Here is a 12,590-nt window from a genome sequence, read left to right on the forward strand (position 1 = left end):
CCTTTGTTCTCCCCTCCCCTGCCCCTCCCAGCCCTGCCCCCGTGCCCCTGCAGGGCTGGGGCTCCCGCCAGGCTTTGGCACTGAGCCACTTAGAAGATCTGAAGAGATCTCCTTTTCCCCTTGGCTATGATGTTCAGGGGAGTGCTTTGGCTCAAAAACAACCTTGCTTCTTAAAAAAAAAAAAAAAAAAAAAAGAATTATTTTCCCACATTTCCCTGTGAATGGTCAAGGAAGTGAGAATTTTTTTCTTTTTTTAAATTTACTCAGGAACCATCTGGCCGTTTTGGCAAAACTGTGGAGCCCCTCAAATGCAGCCTTTACAGGGATGCCTGGTATGCCCCCCTCCCTTTTAACTGCTGTGTTCCAAACACTTTAATTTCATTTATATGTGCTCCTGCAGAGTCAGGAGCTGGAAAAAGACAAGGTGGGTACAAACCTCCTAACATCAGTTTTCTAAGTCAAATGCTGATCACCCGTCCCAGTGCTACAATCATTCCTGAAGGGAGTGCTGGATGGCGTAACAGGAGGTCCGAGTTCACGTCCTGCTTCCGATCACAAATACCAGTTGGGGCTCTCTGACCGGACACAGGTGCTGGTCAGGGGCATCAGGGTGACTCCACAGTAGCTGAAGATGTTGGTAACTTGCCTGTTTTGCTTTAAGCCTATAGCAGGTAGGGACCCCATTACTCCCAAACCTGCCCAGGTAAGAAATCTAATGGCCACCCAGGGCCACTTTTCTCCTATTTACCTTTCCCACCACCAGGTCCTTTCCCATGATTTTGTGAGGATTCAGTGAGCAGGCATGGCACATATGACCCGCAAGGGACTGGCACCCAGGAAGATAGGTCCCCTTGCTGGCCCAGCCTCCCGCATTTAGAGATCCCCTGACATATGCAACTAGGGGCCGCCATTTCTCAGGTGAGGCAGAGGACAGCTGTGTCAGAGTATTCTCAGTGTTCTCAGCTGCTTATAGAAAACACAGCCTCCTGGCCCCACCACTGGATTCTCCAAATCCAACTCAGAGGTTCTGGAAATTGTCATTTTTAACAGACACATGGGCTCAGGCTCCTGCTGACCTAGAGTCTGTTCTGCCAGGCTTCAAGGAACTGATCCTTTTGACACCCAGGTGAGTCAGGGCCTCTCCTTCCTCTGGTCTCTTGGAGAGTAGTTGTGGATTCCTACTGGGTTCCCCAAGGATGTCTCTGACACTGACCATCACTTGCTGTACCAAGTTCTCAGGCTTGGCAGGAACTCCAGGAATCTCCTTCAGGCAAGGCAAAAAGCAACGAGAAACCAACCTCCAAACACACAAATGATAAACAAGCTGGGCTTTTATTTACATCATAGGACAAGAAGAGGATACAAAAGAAGCCTCTTGGTGAGCCAGTAAAGGGAAAGCTCTAAAATTTAATTCTCTGTAGGGTGTGGTGCTTGATTCTAAAAAAAACTGATGAAAAAGAAAAGACAAAAGGGCAATTTGCAACATAATGCAAATTCTTAAATTCAAAGAACTGATTATGAGAACATTCTGGAGCCCGCCCATTATAGGGGAAATGACCACACAGGCTGGGAGAGGGTTTGAAGTCCATACTTGAACCTGACTTGCAGGACAACACCTGTGAGCTTTTGACATTCCTGAGTTAATTCTTAACCAGGGCCAGATATGCTTGACCTTGCAGTTTTTCCAATTTGGGATTTGGAGAGGAGCTCTTCCTTGGACAGACTTGCCAGGCAAGAAAAGGCCCCAGCAGCCCTGGTCTCTTCTTTGGACCACACTTCCATGCCCCTGCATTCACTTCCTGTGACCAAAAACCCACACAGGCCTTGACTGTCTTTCCTTCAGCTCTGGCTTTTTCCTCCACTTAGGTCGGTCTCTCCTTTTCTCCCACGCCAGTGTTAACCCGTCAAGCTATAATAATCTCACATTGTGAAACGTGCTATTATCCACTTTCATCATTTGGGTTAAAACAAGATTGTTTGCTCTTTTCCTCACAAATATTAATGATGCAGGAATTGGGCCCTGGTATATCTTCAACGTGAGTCTCCAGAAAGAGAAGCTGAGTCCAGCTTTATAGCTACCACTTTCTCTTCCACTCATGCCTTTTTCTGTCCACCTGTCTGTCTGTCTCCCTGCATTTTCTACCTCCTGGTTGGGCTGGATGGGTGAGGCAAGAGTGCGAAGGTCTCTTGGGGCAATGTGTTGCCACTGATCTTGCAGACAGAGCAGAACAACAGTGCTGGGCATCCTAGAAGCAAACCCACACGACAGGCCCCAGAGGGGTTTTAAGCACCACCATGGCACCCTTGGTCACCCAACTTCCCTCTGCCCCTACTTAGGGCCAAAGGCTCTGCCCTTTTGAGATTCCCCACCACTGAGCACCCAGACCTGGCTCCTGACTTCCACTGTTCTCTTCCAACATCCTTCTCACCCTGTTCTACTTCCTTCACACCTGTCTCCTACTTAGTGGGTTCTTCTTTAAATCGACATTTTCATTCCCAGGTTTTGTGTCTCCCTCTCTCTTTTCCTCATCCCCTGTGTCCCAGGACAAAGCACCCTTCATTGGCCTGGCACAGTGGAGCAGCTGAGCAGCTGTCGGGAGGGACCTGATGCAGCTAGGAGGTCTACAACCAGCCAGCCACACATTTGCAGGGTGGGGGTGAATCTGGCCAGCTCCAAACATGTGGCTGAGCTGGCCTGGGCAGGACCAGGTACAGCCTCTCAGACTACCTGCCCAGCCACCCAGTCTGTGTCTGGACTGCCCTTCCTCCTTCCCTCATTGCCAGCTGCACATTTATGCAGAGACGGGTGACAGCAATGGGTTTTTACCTACTTTAAACAGTCATGACACAACTGTGAACATGGTTTTCAAAGCATCACAGTATTTAAAGAGTTTTTTTTTTTTTTTTCCTTCCTTCTTCTCAAACCTGTAATTAAATTCCTGGTGACAGAGTGGTGGAGGAAAGAGATAGGGGGAGAATAACTTCAGAAATAAACAGCTCTTTTGCTGCTCGCAGAAGAGAGGCAGCCCAGGACTGTGAGCAGCCCGGTCAGCCAGGACCTCTCTGCGCAAATCTAGCAAACTCTCTGATCCCAGTCAACACGTTTTTCCTGCTCAAAATCACCATTTGCTCAAATCTGTCAAGGGTCTGTCTCCATCTTTGCCCCTGCCACCTTCATATGAAGCTCTCACCCTTACAAGAAGCAAATTAATCCTAATCCCCAAACCTAACCCGGCCTAATTCTCTGCAGGATTGACTACTGGATCCACCATGTCCAAGAGACGTCAAAAGCTCAGCAGATGGCGGGGATGGTCCCATCAGAACACTCTTCCAGTTCAACAAAGAAAGACATTTTTTCTCTTCTAAGTATTCTGTGAGTTCAAGTCTGAAATGCTCCTGGGTTCTCACTGTTCCCAGAGCAGAGGCTTCTATTCCTTCTTGTGGTGCGTACCCTAGTGGCTCTTGTTAGCGCACAAAGGATACCACGCTGGTGGCTACTCCAAAAGGGGCAGAGTAGGCTGCTGCGAATCCTTGCAGGCCGATGACTATATAGCGACATCCTTTGGTGATGACTTTCCCGACATTCTGTTTTAAGGAACAAAAGGGAAAAGTACAGGGTTAGGTTAGGCCACTTTTGAATTCCATCATGAACCATGGTGACACACAGGAAGAGTCATTTAATTGAGTCATTATCCTCAATCTCCCAGGACAAATAAGCAAGTTGCCATGTTTCCATATCTCTGGTGTCCAGTGCCCACAACCACATTGGAACATGGGGTGACTCGGAACAGACACTATCTGCTTGCAAAGTGTTTGCAAACACAATGAACCCAAACCCCTCTCCTTGTCTCTGTTCCAGCTAAAAGTTACCAGAGCATCTGTAGACCAGGTCAAGTTCTCCTTCATGTGCCTTGTCTGAAAGCCCAGCCTCTCTGCCCTCTCCCTATCTGACCTACACATTTGTCCCTTTTGTGGCTTTATCCAAATACTACACACATATAAGTCTTGCGTTTCCAAAAGAGTCCTACACTCCTTGAGGGTAAAAACTGGAAAACGCCTTCTTGGAATCTTCTCCCTCCATCTATGCTGGGGTTGGTGCTGGACAGAGGACACCCAAGGGATTCAAATGGAATTGCAACAGAAAATAGCCCAAGGGCTAACATGTATTGCACTGTTGTCCTTGGTTGTTCTCTCCCCACCACCTAATTGTGTCATCATTCTTGGTGACATCTGGGTCCACGTAACTGACCTGAACCTTATCTCACACACGTTGTCTCTTAGTCCTATGACTTTCCCAACTACAATAAACACACTGACTGGTTTCACCTAAAATTCCTGATCCTGATCACAAAACTTGCTCTGACTTCCAATGCTGACTGGCAAACCCCCTCATACAGTCTGGTAGGCTGACTTTCCGCCTCTTCCACACACAAACTCATTCAGCTTCCTGTCAAGCCTCCCTGCCCCCGGCAACCTCCATACGTTAGATGATCGCACTTCTTTCACTGCAAAGATGAGACATCATCTGGGAACTTGTTCATCTTATCACCATCTTTATAAACCTATTTGTACCTGCCCATGGTTTCCTGCCCCTGCCACTCTTGCCTGTGTGACAGAGGAAACAGCCCTCTTCTGGCAAGGCTGTTCTCTTGAACTTGCTGTCTCCCTTTGGCTTTCCCTTCTCCAGCATCATCCTTCCTTTTTCCATTGGATCATTCCCAGTAGCTTACATTGATGCTCAAGTGTCACCATGACTCCACAGCCTGCCCCAGGTCTTTGCTCTCCTTCATGCCAAACTAACTGAAAGAAACACCCACATACTGTCGCCGCTTGGCACTCCTTATTCCCCCCTTGCTCTGGCTCCTACCTCTATCTATTCAGGGGCTGCTTGGTCATGGCCTTCTCCAACCTCCATGTTACCTGATCCAAAGGATAACCTCCTGTCTTCCCCCTCCTTGACCTCTCAGTAGCTTCTGACACGCTTTGTAAAATAATCATTTGGTCCCACTGACTCCATTTTCTCTTGACTGTCCTCTACTTCTCAGGGAGCTACTTATTTCTTTTACCAAAGATTAAAATGTTGAAGGACTTCAGTTCTCAGTCCTGGATCCTCCTTTCCCTCTCTCTCCCCTCCCTCCACTACCTATAATCATGACTTAGGTTGTGTCATCTATTTCTAGGACTTTAAGTATCTCAAGGATGCTGATAACTTCTTGGTTCAGACTCAGATATTCAACTCTACTTGAGATCCCTACTTCTTGAGATCCCATGATTCCTTTGGCACATACTCTCCCTCCTTGCACCAAACAAATAAACCTAATGAGCTACTGCTTTGTCCCTGATGGCCTTTGGCCATTGGGTTTCAACAAGAAGAAAATACAGAGGAGTTAAATTTATCCAAATGGTAAGATGCAGAATAGAAATTCAATCCCAAAGAAATCTTACCTCAGAGCCCATTTCCGTAGCCCTCACAGCATACGTCCTTCTGTAATGAAGACACTATGTTTACAGTTAACTGTTCACTACCTGAGAGTGAATGCCAGCCCCATTTTTTACTTAATTGTCCTCACTTTCAGCTTCCTCATTTTTACAATGGAATTATGTAGCAACTACCTCATTAGGTTCTTAGAAAGATTAAATGAGCTTATTCAAGGAAAGCACTCAGTTTCTTTTGTGTTTTTTGCTTTTTTTTGGTGGTACTGAGGATGGGACCAAGAGCCTAGAGTATGCTGGGCAAGTGCTCTGCCACTGAGCTGTGCCCACTAGGGAGAGCACTTAGAATCGTACCCAACATGAGCTCCAGCAACATGGGAGCCACATGTCAGCTAGTACAACTGTGAAATAGCATTTCCTTCTTCTTATTACATAGGATTTTAGGTGTGTGTTGATGATATGTCTATTTAAGATACTTTGTTCTTTACAGGAAAGTTTCTTAAGAGTATAATTTCCTACAATTTCTGGCTTACTTGGGCCTTCTGTTGATTACATTTCAGATTCCTCTACAATAAGAGATGAGGACAAGAATCTATTGCCCTCATCACTGTACCCCTAACATGCAGAAGGATCCCAGGTGTTTTCTTTGGCACCTCTCAGGTTACATGAGGAGCTTTGGGAAAACCAGGTACATCTATGTCCTCTCTAGACACTGCTTGCCTGGACACTGTCTCATTAATTTCCCAGTGAGACACTGGTGTGCACATGAGCACATGTATGCACTTTGCACGCACATGTGTGTGTGTGCGATGATGCTAAGAGATACACTTCTATAATTATGTGATGATGATAACAGGAGAATTTTACTTATATGTTTGAAACAACAAAAACATGTTCTCTCAGAGAATGTGATCCTTTATAAACAATGCCACAGCATCACAATTGCCTGCCTTAAACTTGACATGTTTGGTATTTGTACATCCATTTTCCTTAACCTGATATATTTTACATTGCTCTGTTGCTTCATCTTTGCAATTTAGGGTGGGGGAATCTACTAAAGTAGTTCATTAATTGGAACACTGTCAAAATACAGAATTGAAAAATGCAAAAAAAAAAATGTAAAGTATCAGCCTCCATTCTAATGTCATTCAGGGAACAGATTTGGGATTTTCTTTCTTTCTTTTTTTTTTTTTTTTGGTACTGGGGATTAAACTCAGGGGCACTTAACCACTGAGTCACATCCCCAGTACTTTTTTGTATTTTATTTAGAGACAGGTTCTCACTGAGTTGCTTAGGGCTTTGCTAATTTGCTGAGGCTGGCTTTGAACTCACAATCCTACTGCCTCAGCCTCCTAAACTGCTGAGATTATCGTTGTGCACCACTGTGCCCAGCTGGGATTCTTTGATCTGAGTAAAATTAATCTCTCAGGCACTAAGGGAACATGTGTGTGCCAGGCTGAATAATGGTCCCGCAGATGCCCATGTCTTAATTTCTCAGAACAAGTATATGTGACTCTATTACCTTACATGACAAAAAGGATTTTTTTTTTCAGAAGTGATTAAGTTAAGGATATTGAGATGGACGGTTAGCCTGGATTATCCAGGTGACTCTCATTTTTGTGGTGCTGGGGATGGAAAGCAGGGCCTCATATATGCTACACAAGTCCACCCATATGAGTATCCTTATAAAGAGGGATGTAGGAGGACTCAGTCAGAAGGCAATGTAATGAAGGAGGCAGAGGGACAGAGAGAGATTTGAAGAGTCTACACTACAAGCTTGGCAGATGGAGGAAGGGGGCTTCTGGAAGCTGGAAGCTGGAAAGGGCAAAGAAACAAATTCTCTCCTGGAGTCTCCAGAAGGAAACAGCCCTGATGCTTTTAGTTGTGCAAGACTAATTGGGACTCTGGCCTCCAGAATTGTAGGAGAATACATTTGCTTGGTATTAAGCCATGAAGTATATGGTACTATATTACAGCAGTCATAGGAAACTAATACAGGTAGGAGGACTTTCTGGGGGCTTGTTCATATTCAATCTATCCCTAGTGATGCCCATTCAGTTTCAAAAAGGAAACCATCTATCTTCAAAGATCACTTTCTCTGAACACAAAGGTCATGTCTTCAGTTGTGAAAGGCAGTCAGGACCTAAGCACCAGCCTGCAGTGAATAGTCAGTGATTTTATTCTGAGTTAGAACTCACTTACAAACCAATCAAGAGCTGGGTGCGGTGGCACATGCCTGTAACCCCAGCAACTCAGGAGGTTGAGGAAGGAGGATCACAAAACCAGTGTCAGCAACTTAGGACCTAAGCAACTTAGTGAGACCCTGTCTCAAAACAAAAAATAGAAAGGGCTGGGGATGTGGCTCAGTGGTAAAGTGCCCCTGGGTTCAATCCCTGGTAACAAAAAAAGAAGAAAAAAACAAAACAAAGAAAAACCAATCAGGAGAAAGAGCCACCTCTCCTCTACCCTCTCAGATGAAGGTAGAGTTACAGAACCCTTACCAGGTGCCCGGTAGAATCTAAGACTTCTTCATGGATTAGTGAATTTACTCTCACTACCACCCTATTATTATCTTATAGTACAGATGAGGAGACTGAGGTATAGTCTGACATCACATAGCCAGTAGGTGACCAGGTACACATTTCTTGCTTGCTTTCTTTTCTTTTTTCCTTCTTCCTTTTTCTTTTTTGTGGTGCTGGAGATTGAACCTAGGACCTAACACACACTAGGCAAGTGCTCTGCTATTCAGTTAAGTCACCAGCCTAAAATGAGGGGCCATTTCTAATGGTCATTCCGTGCCTTCTATTTCCTTTCTCCAACCCCCTCCTAGACACATCATTAACAAAATCTGACTACTTTTCTTACCTACACCTCCCCTTGTTTTTCTCAAGGGTATCCGGGAAAGGTAACCTTTATTTTTTTTTTTTTTTTAGTTTTTTAAGTTTGCAATGCTGGGAATCAAACCTGGGACCCCATATATATTAGGCAAGTGCTCTACTATTGAGCTACACCCCCAGATACAAAGTGTTATCTTAAATTGGATCTCCTTCTTTCTTTATGCCAACTGCTCCGGCACAGGAAGGGGCCAGGCCAGACTCAAGTCCCAGCTCAGTTGCTCTCTGGCTGCATGGCCTTGAACAAATAGTTTAACTTCCTTAAACTCCAGCCTCCTTCCCTACCAAACAGGGATAATCACAGCTTTCCAAGGTTGCTGAGAGGATTCAGAGGTACTAGTATAAAGTACAAAGCAGGGTACAGGCACCCTGGAGGAGCACAGCAAATTATATTCCTTCCCCTCTAATGCTCAGCAAATAGCATTTGAACAATAAATGCACCATATGCATGCTATTATCGCTACTTAAAAATCAACTGGGAACACTGATCTCCAGAAGAGTCCCAGGAACACAGGCTTCCAGAAGGTTGGGCCAGCTCAGTCTTAGGGTCCAGCCCCAGGAGGGACTAGGCAGGCAGCCTGAGAGTGTGAGCCACTCTTTCATGTTCCACAAAGGCAAACACTTCTCTTTAAATAGAAGCAGGAAGGGGCTAGGGTAAGGGATCTGAGAAGTTAACAGGAATAGGAATTGAAAGAAAATGTGTTTGTTAATAATACGGAGCTATTTGCACATCATTCTTTATTGTACTGGACCCAAGTAAGAAAATGTCATCTAGTGACCAAAGCAGGTAAAAATCATCTCCCATATTCCTAGGTGAGCCTTAGTTGTTCTCATGGCTTTTCAGCAAAAAGAGGTCGCTGTTTTCTTCCTCTTTTTTGGAGCTTGGAACCTTCTCAGTGGGCTCTGAGAAAGTGGAACATGAAATCTCTCTTTTGAACCCTAACATGGGAATGTCATCTCCTTTGGTTTCCTGGGTCTACTGAACTAGTGTGTAATCCTCTGGAACTTTCACAAGTACACTTCTCTGTTCCTTCCACCACCGATAACATCCCTTTTCTGTCAAAAAATTTTTTTTAATTCAGGGAAAATTCACATAACATAAAACTAACCACAATTTAATGGCATTTAATGCATTTACTTTTGTTTAGTTTCAAAACATCGTCATCATCCCAAAAGGAAAGCACGCACTCCATTAAGCAGTTATCTCGATTCCTTCCCCTAGTTCCTGGATTCTATTTCTCTGGCCTTACCTATTCTGGATATGTTCAAAAAATGGAATCAAAGAAACACTATGTAACCTTGAGGTCTGGCTTATTTCATTGAGCACGTCTTTTGAGCAACATCCGTGTGGCAGCATATATCAGCACTTAATTTCTTTTAATGATTGGATGATATTCCATTGAATATACAACCACACTTTATTCATTCATCCACTGATGGACATTTGGTTGTCTTCACCTTTTAGCTATACGTAAATAATGTTTCTATGAACGTCTGTGTATAAATATTTGTTTGAGTAACTGTTCTCAATTTTTGTTGTTGTTGTTATATACCTAGAGTGGAATCGCTGGATCACAGAGTAATTCCATGTTCAGTATTTTGAGGAACCTCCAAATTGTTTTTCACAGTGGCTGCACCATTTTACATTGCCATCAGCTGTGTACAAGGGTCTCAATTTCTCTGCATGCTCACAAATATTCGTTATTTTTTGTTTGGATTTTTTGTTTTTTTTTTTAACAATAGCCATCCTAGTAGGTGGAAGTGGTACCTTGTTGCTATTCGGTGAATCTTAACTTTCTATGTAGTTCAACTTTCTATGTAGTTTCTATGTAGTTTCTACATAGTCTTTCTATGTGCAGTGTTCACTTCACCATGATTTGAAGACTTCCTTGGATTTTACTCATCCTCATCAGGAACTGCTGAGCTCCATGCAGCTCCATGGTGGTGCTCCAGCTATATCAAGTCTCTCTTAGAGGCTGCGGGTCCTCTAGGGCAGGGCTACATTGTTTTCAATTTTGCATTTCTAGTGTAGGCACAAAGCCTGGCACAGAGTGAGTATCCCCAAAACATCAAGTGCCAGTTCCTGAGCTAAGGATTCCATATCCTCAGTCTACCAGCTAAGAGGCAAATGGTGGATTCTTTGGGCTCAAGATTAATCCTAGCACAACCTGGAGACTTAAAGTTTATTAAAACCTTATAGTTTTAATTAATATATTTTACCACTCTCTGCTTGTATACTGCTTCCAAAGCTGTGGACATACCTTTCAAGAAAATGATAAATCTAAGCTCCCAGTGTGGAGGCTGAATGACGGAATGACTTCAGGTTTGATAAGAGATCATTAAAGGACACAGATAACTACACAGTAAGTCAGGTGGAGCACATGGCCTTTGGCCAGGACACAGTGAGTTAGTTTTGTGATTCTTTTCTGGTGACCTTATCTAGACCAAGGGAGTAGGGGCAGTGGCAGCTCTCAGCTGTTTCCAGGTAGGGGGACCTGGTAACTGACTTTGGGCTTTGGTCTTTGGGAAGGATTCTGTCATTCAATGCCATAGCCATGTTTTCTTTCACTCTCCTGACCCTCCCTCCCTAGATTCTGTCATTCAACGCCATATCCATGTTTTCTTTCACTCTCCTGACCCTCCCTCCCTCTCCTCCAAGGCTCAGAGTATAGAAAAGTAGACTCAAAAGGTGCATACGAACTTGTTGAGCATCCAGGCCCTGGAAATAACCCTGGGCTTTCGGGAGAATAACCCAAACATTTCTCAGCTAGTGGGATATCATGGTGAGGATGTTGCCAGAAAACATAAACTTGGCTGGAACTCCCTACTTCCCAACTGGGTCACCTCGTCCAAGTCATCTAACTGCGCCAGAGCTTCAGTATTTCCATCTGTAACAGGACCGATTCCTGTCCTGCCCAAGTAACTTAAGAACCCCCTTGGGCAGACCCTTTGAGAAGGTTATTCACCCGCCAGCAGACGGGTAGCCGGCATCACGCGACCCCGCGCAAGCCGGGCTCGAGTACGTATCACGACCGGCCTCGGGCGAAGGAGTGGAGCTGAGCAGGGTTGCAGGGCAGCCCAGATAAGCCGAGCGGTGACTGACCATCGCGACCGACTCCGGCTCTCAGCCGGTCCCTCCCGAGCCCCGGGGCGAGAGACGCGCCAAAGCTCATCCCCGTTGTGACTGTGCGGGGGCGCCGCGTCCCCGACCCCGCGGACAGTGGCAGGCTCAGGTCCCTACCTTGCCGTACTTCTTCAGCTTCTGCCGGTACTTCCTCCTGGGCTTCTCGCCCGGCGCGGGCTCCTCCAGCGGCTCGTAGCGCTCCGGCAGGACCGCAAGGTGCACCCTGCGCGCGCTGCGGGCCCCCGCGCGCCGCCCGCCCGCCTCGCTCTCCGCGCCTTCGTCCCCGCACTCCAGGTGCTCCAGGATGGCGTCTGTGTCCTCATCCCTCTCCGTCCGCGCTCGTCCTAGGGGTCCACGGAGCTGGAAGCTGTTCGCCGCCTTATTTCGGAGCCTGGCTCCCACGGTCATGATGTCTCGGCCCCTCCGACGAAAGTCCGAGCGCGAAGACGACAACCTTTGCTCCCAGTCTGCTCTCCACACCCGCCTCCCTCCCCAACCGGTTCCCGGCGGGGGACTTGGGTCACAGCGCCCCCTGGCGATGGGGTTCGGGATTGCGGCGGCTTCATCCGGCTCGACCGCCCGCATCCCACCTGTAGGGGAGAGGGGTGCAGAATAAACAAAAGCTCAGTGACAGTGGACAAGGGAACGCGTTCAACCGTACTTGCAACGAAATTAATGAACCCCAAACAATGACTCTTTTTGCCTACGTTCAAGATTATGATAGAGATCATTAGTGAAGATCACAGCGCTAGCGAGGGTGTGATGAGATGGTCATGATAATGCGATATTAATGGGAGTGCAAATTGTCAAACCTCTGGGAAGTCTTCAGAAAATGTTTATCGAGTGCCAAAATAGTCCATATTTTTCTAAGAAGTATTTAGAAACACCAGTATGTCCAGTGTTCATCACAGTGACACACAACGAAAAATTGAAGGAAGCCAACAGGGTTGGGCAAGCTAAATTCTGGTGCATATGACAGGATATGTAATAATCCTTAAAAATCATGATTTTTTGGGTATCACTCTACGAGATACGCATTGTCAGTGTACTACGAATATCAACTCCCTTGGAAAGTCTGGAGGGGTGGTGGTGGTGGTGGTGTTTTGTTTGGTTTTGGTACTGAGGATTGAACCCAGGGG

At 45.9% G+C, this 12,590-nt stretch overlaps 1 protein-coding gene across 1 annotated transcript; it reads right to left on the minus strand.

The window, feature by feature from the left end:
• Positions 1–1,313: 1,313 nt before the first annotated feature.
• On the minus strand, positions 1,314–11,934 carry C12H1orf115 (chromosome 12 C1orf115 homolog). The gene is made up of 2 exons (XM_047521540.1): positions 11,569–11,934; positions 1,314–3,585 (listed from the first exon to the last, which is right to left on the minus strand). The coding sequence occupies exons 1-2, from the start codon at positions 11,857–11,859 to the stop codon at positions 3,466–3,468; spliced, it is 411 nt and encodes a 136-aa protein (XP_047377496.1). The 5' UTR covers positions 11,860–11,934; the 3' UTR covers positions 1,314–3,465.
• Between the last annotated feature and the right edge of the window lie 656 nt (positions 11,935–12,590).

The sequence above is a fragment of the Sciurus carolinensis genome, chromosome 12 (genome assembly GCF_902686445.1).
Source record: "Sciurus carolinensis chromosome 12, mSciCar1.2, whole genome shotgun sequence".
NCBI classification, from domain to species: domain Eukaryota; kingdom Metazoa; phylum Chordata; class Mammalia; order Rodentia; family Sciuridae; genus Sciurus; species Sciurus carolinensis.

What these genes read in the sequence shown, in the direction of transcription:
- C12H1orf115 (XM_047521540.1), bottom strand. Translation starts at nt 11,859, where the DNA reads ATGACCGTGGGAGCCAGGCTCCGAAATAAGGCGGCGAACAGCTTCCAG. An exon ending in AGCTGAAGAAGTACGGCAAG is followed by an intron (nt 3,586 to 11,568) that starts GTAGGGACCTGA and finishes TCCTTAAAACAG; the next exon opens with AATGTCGGGAAAGTCATCAC.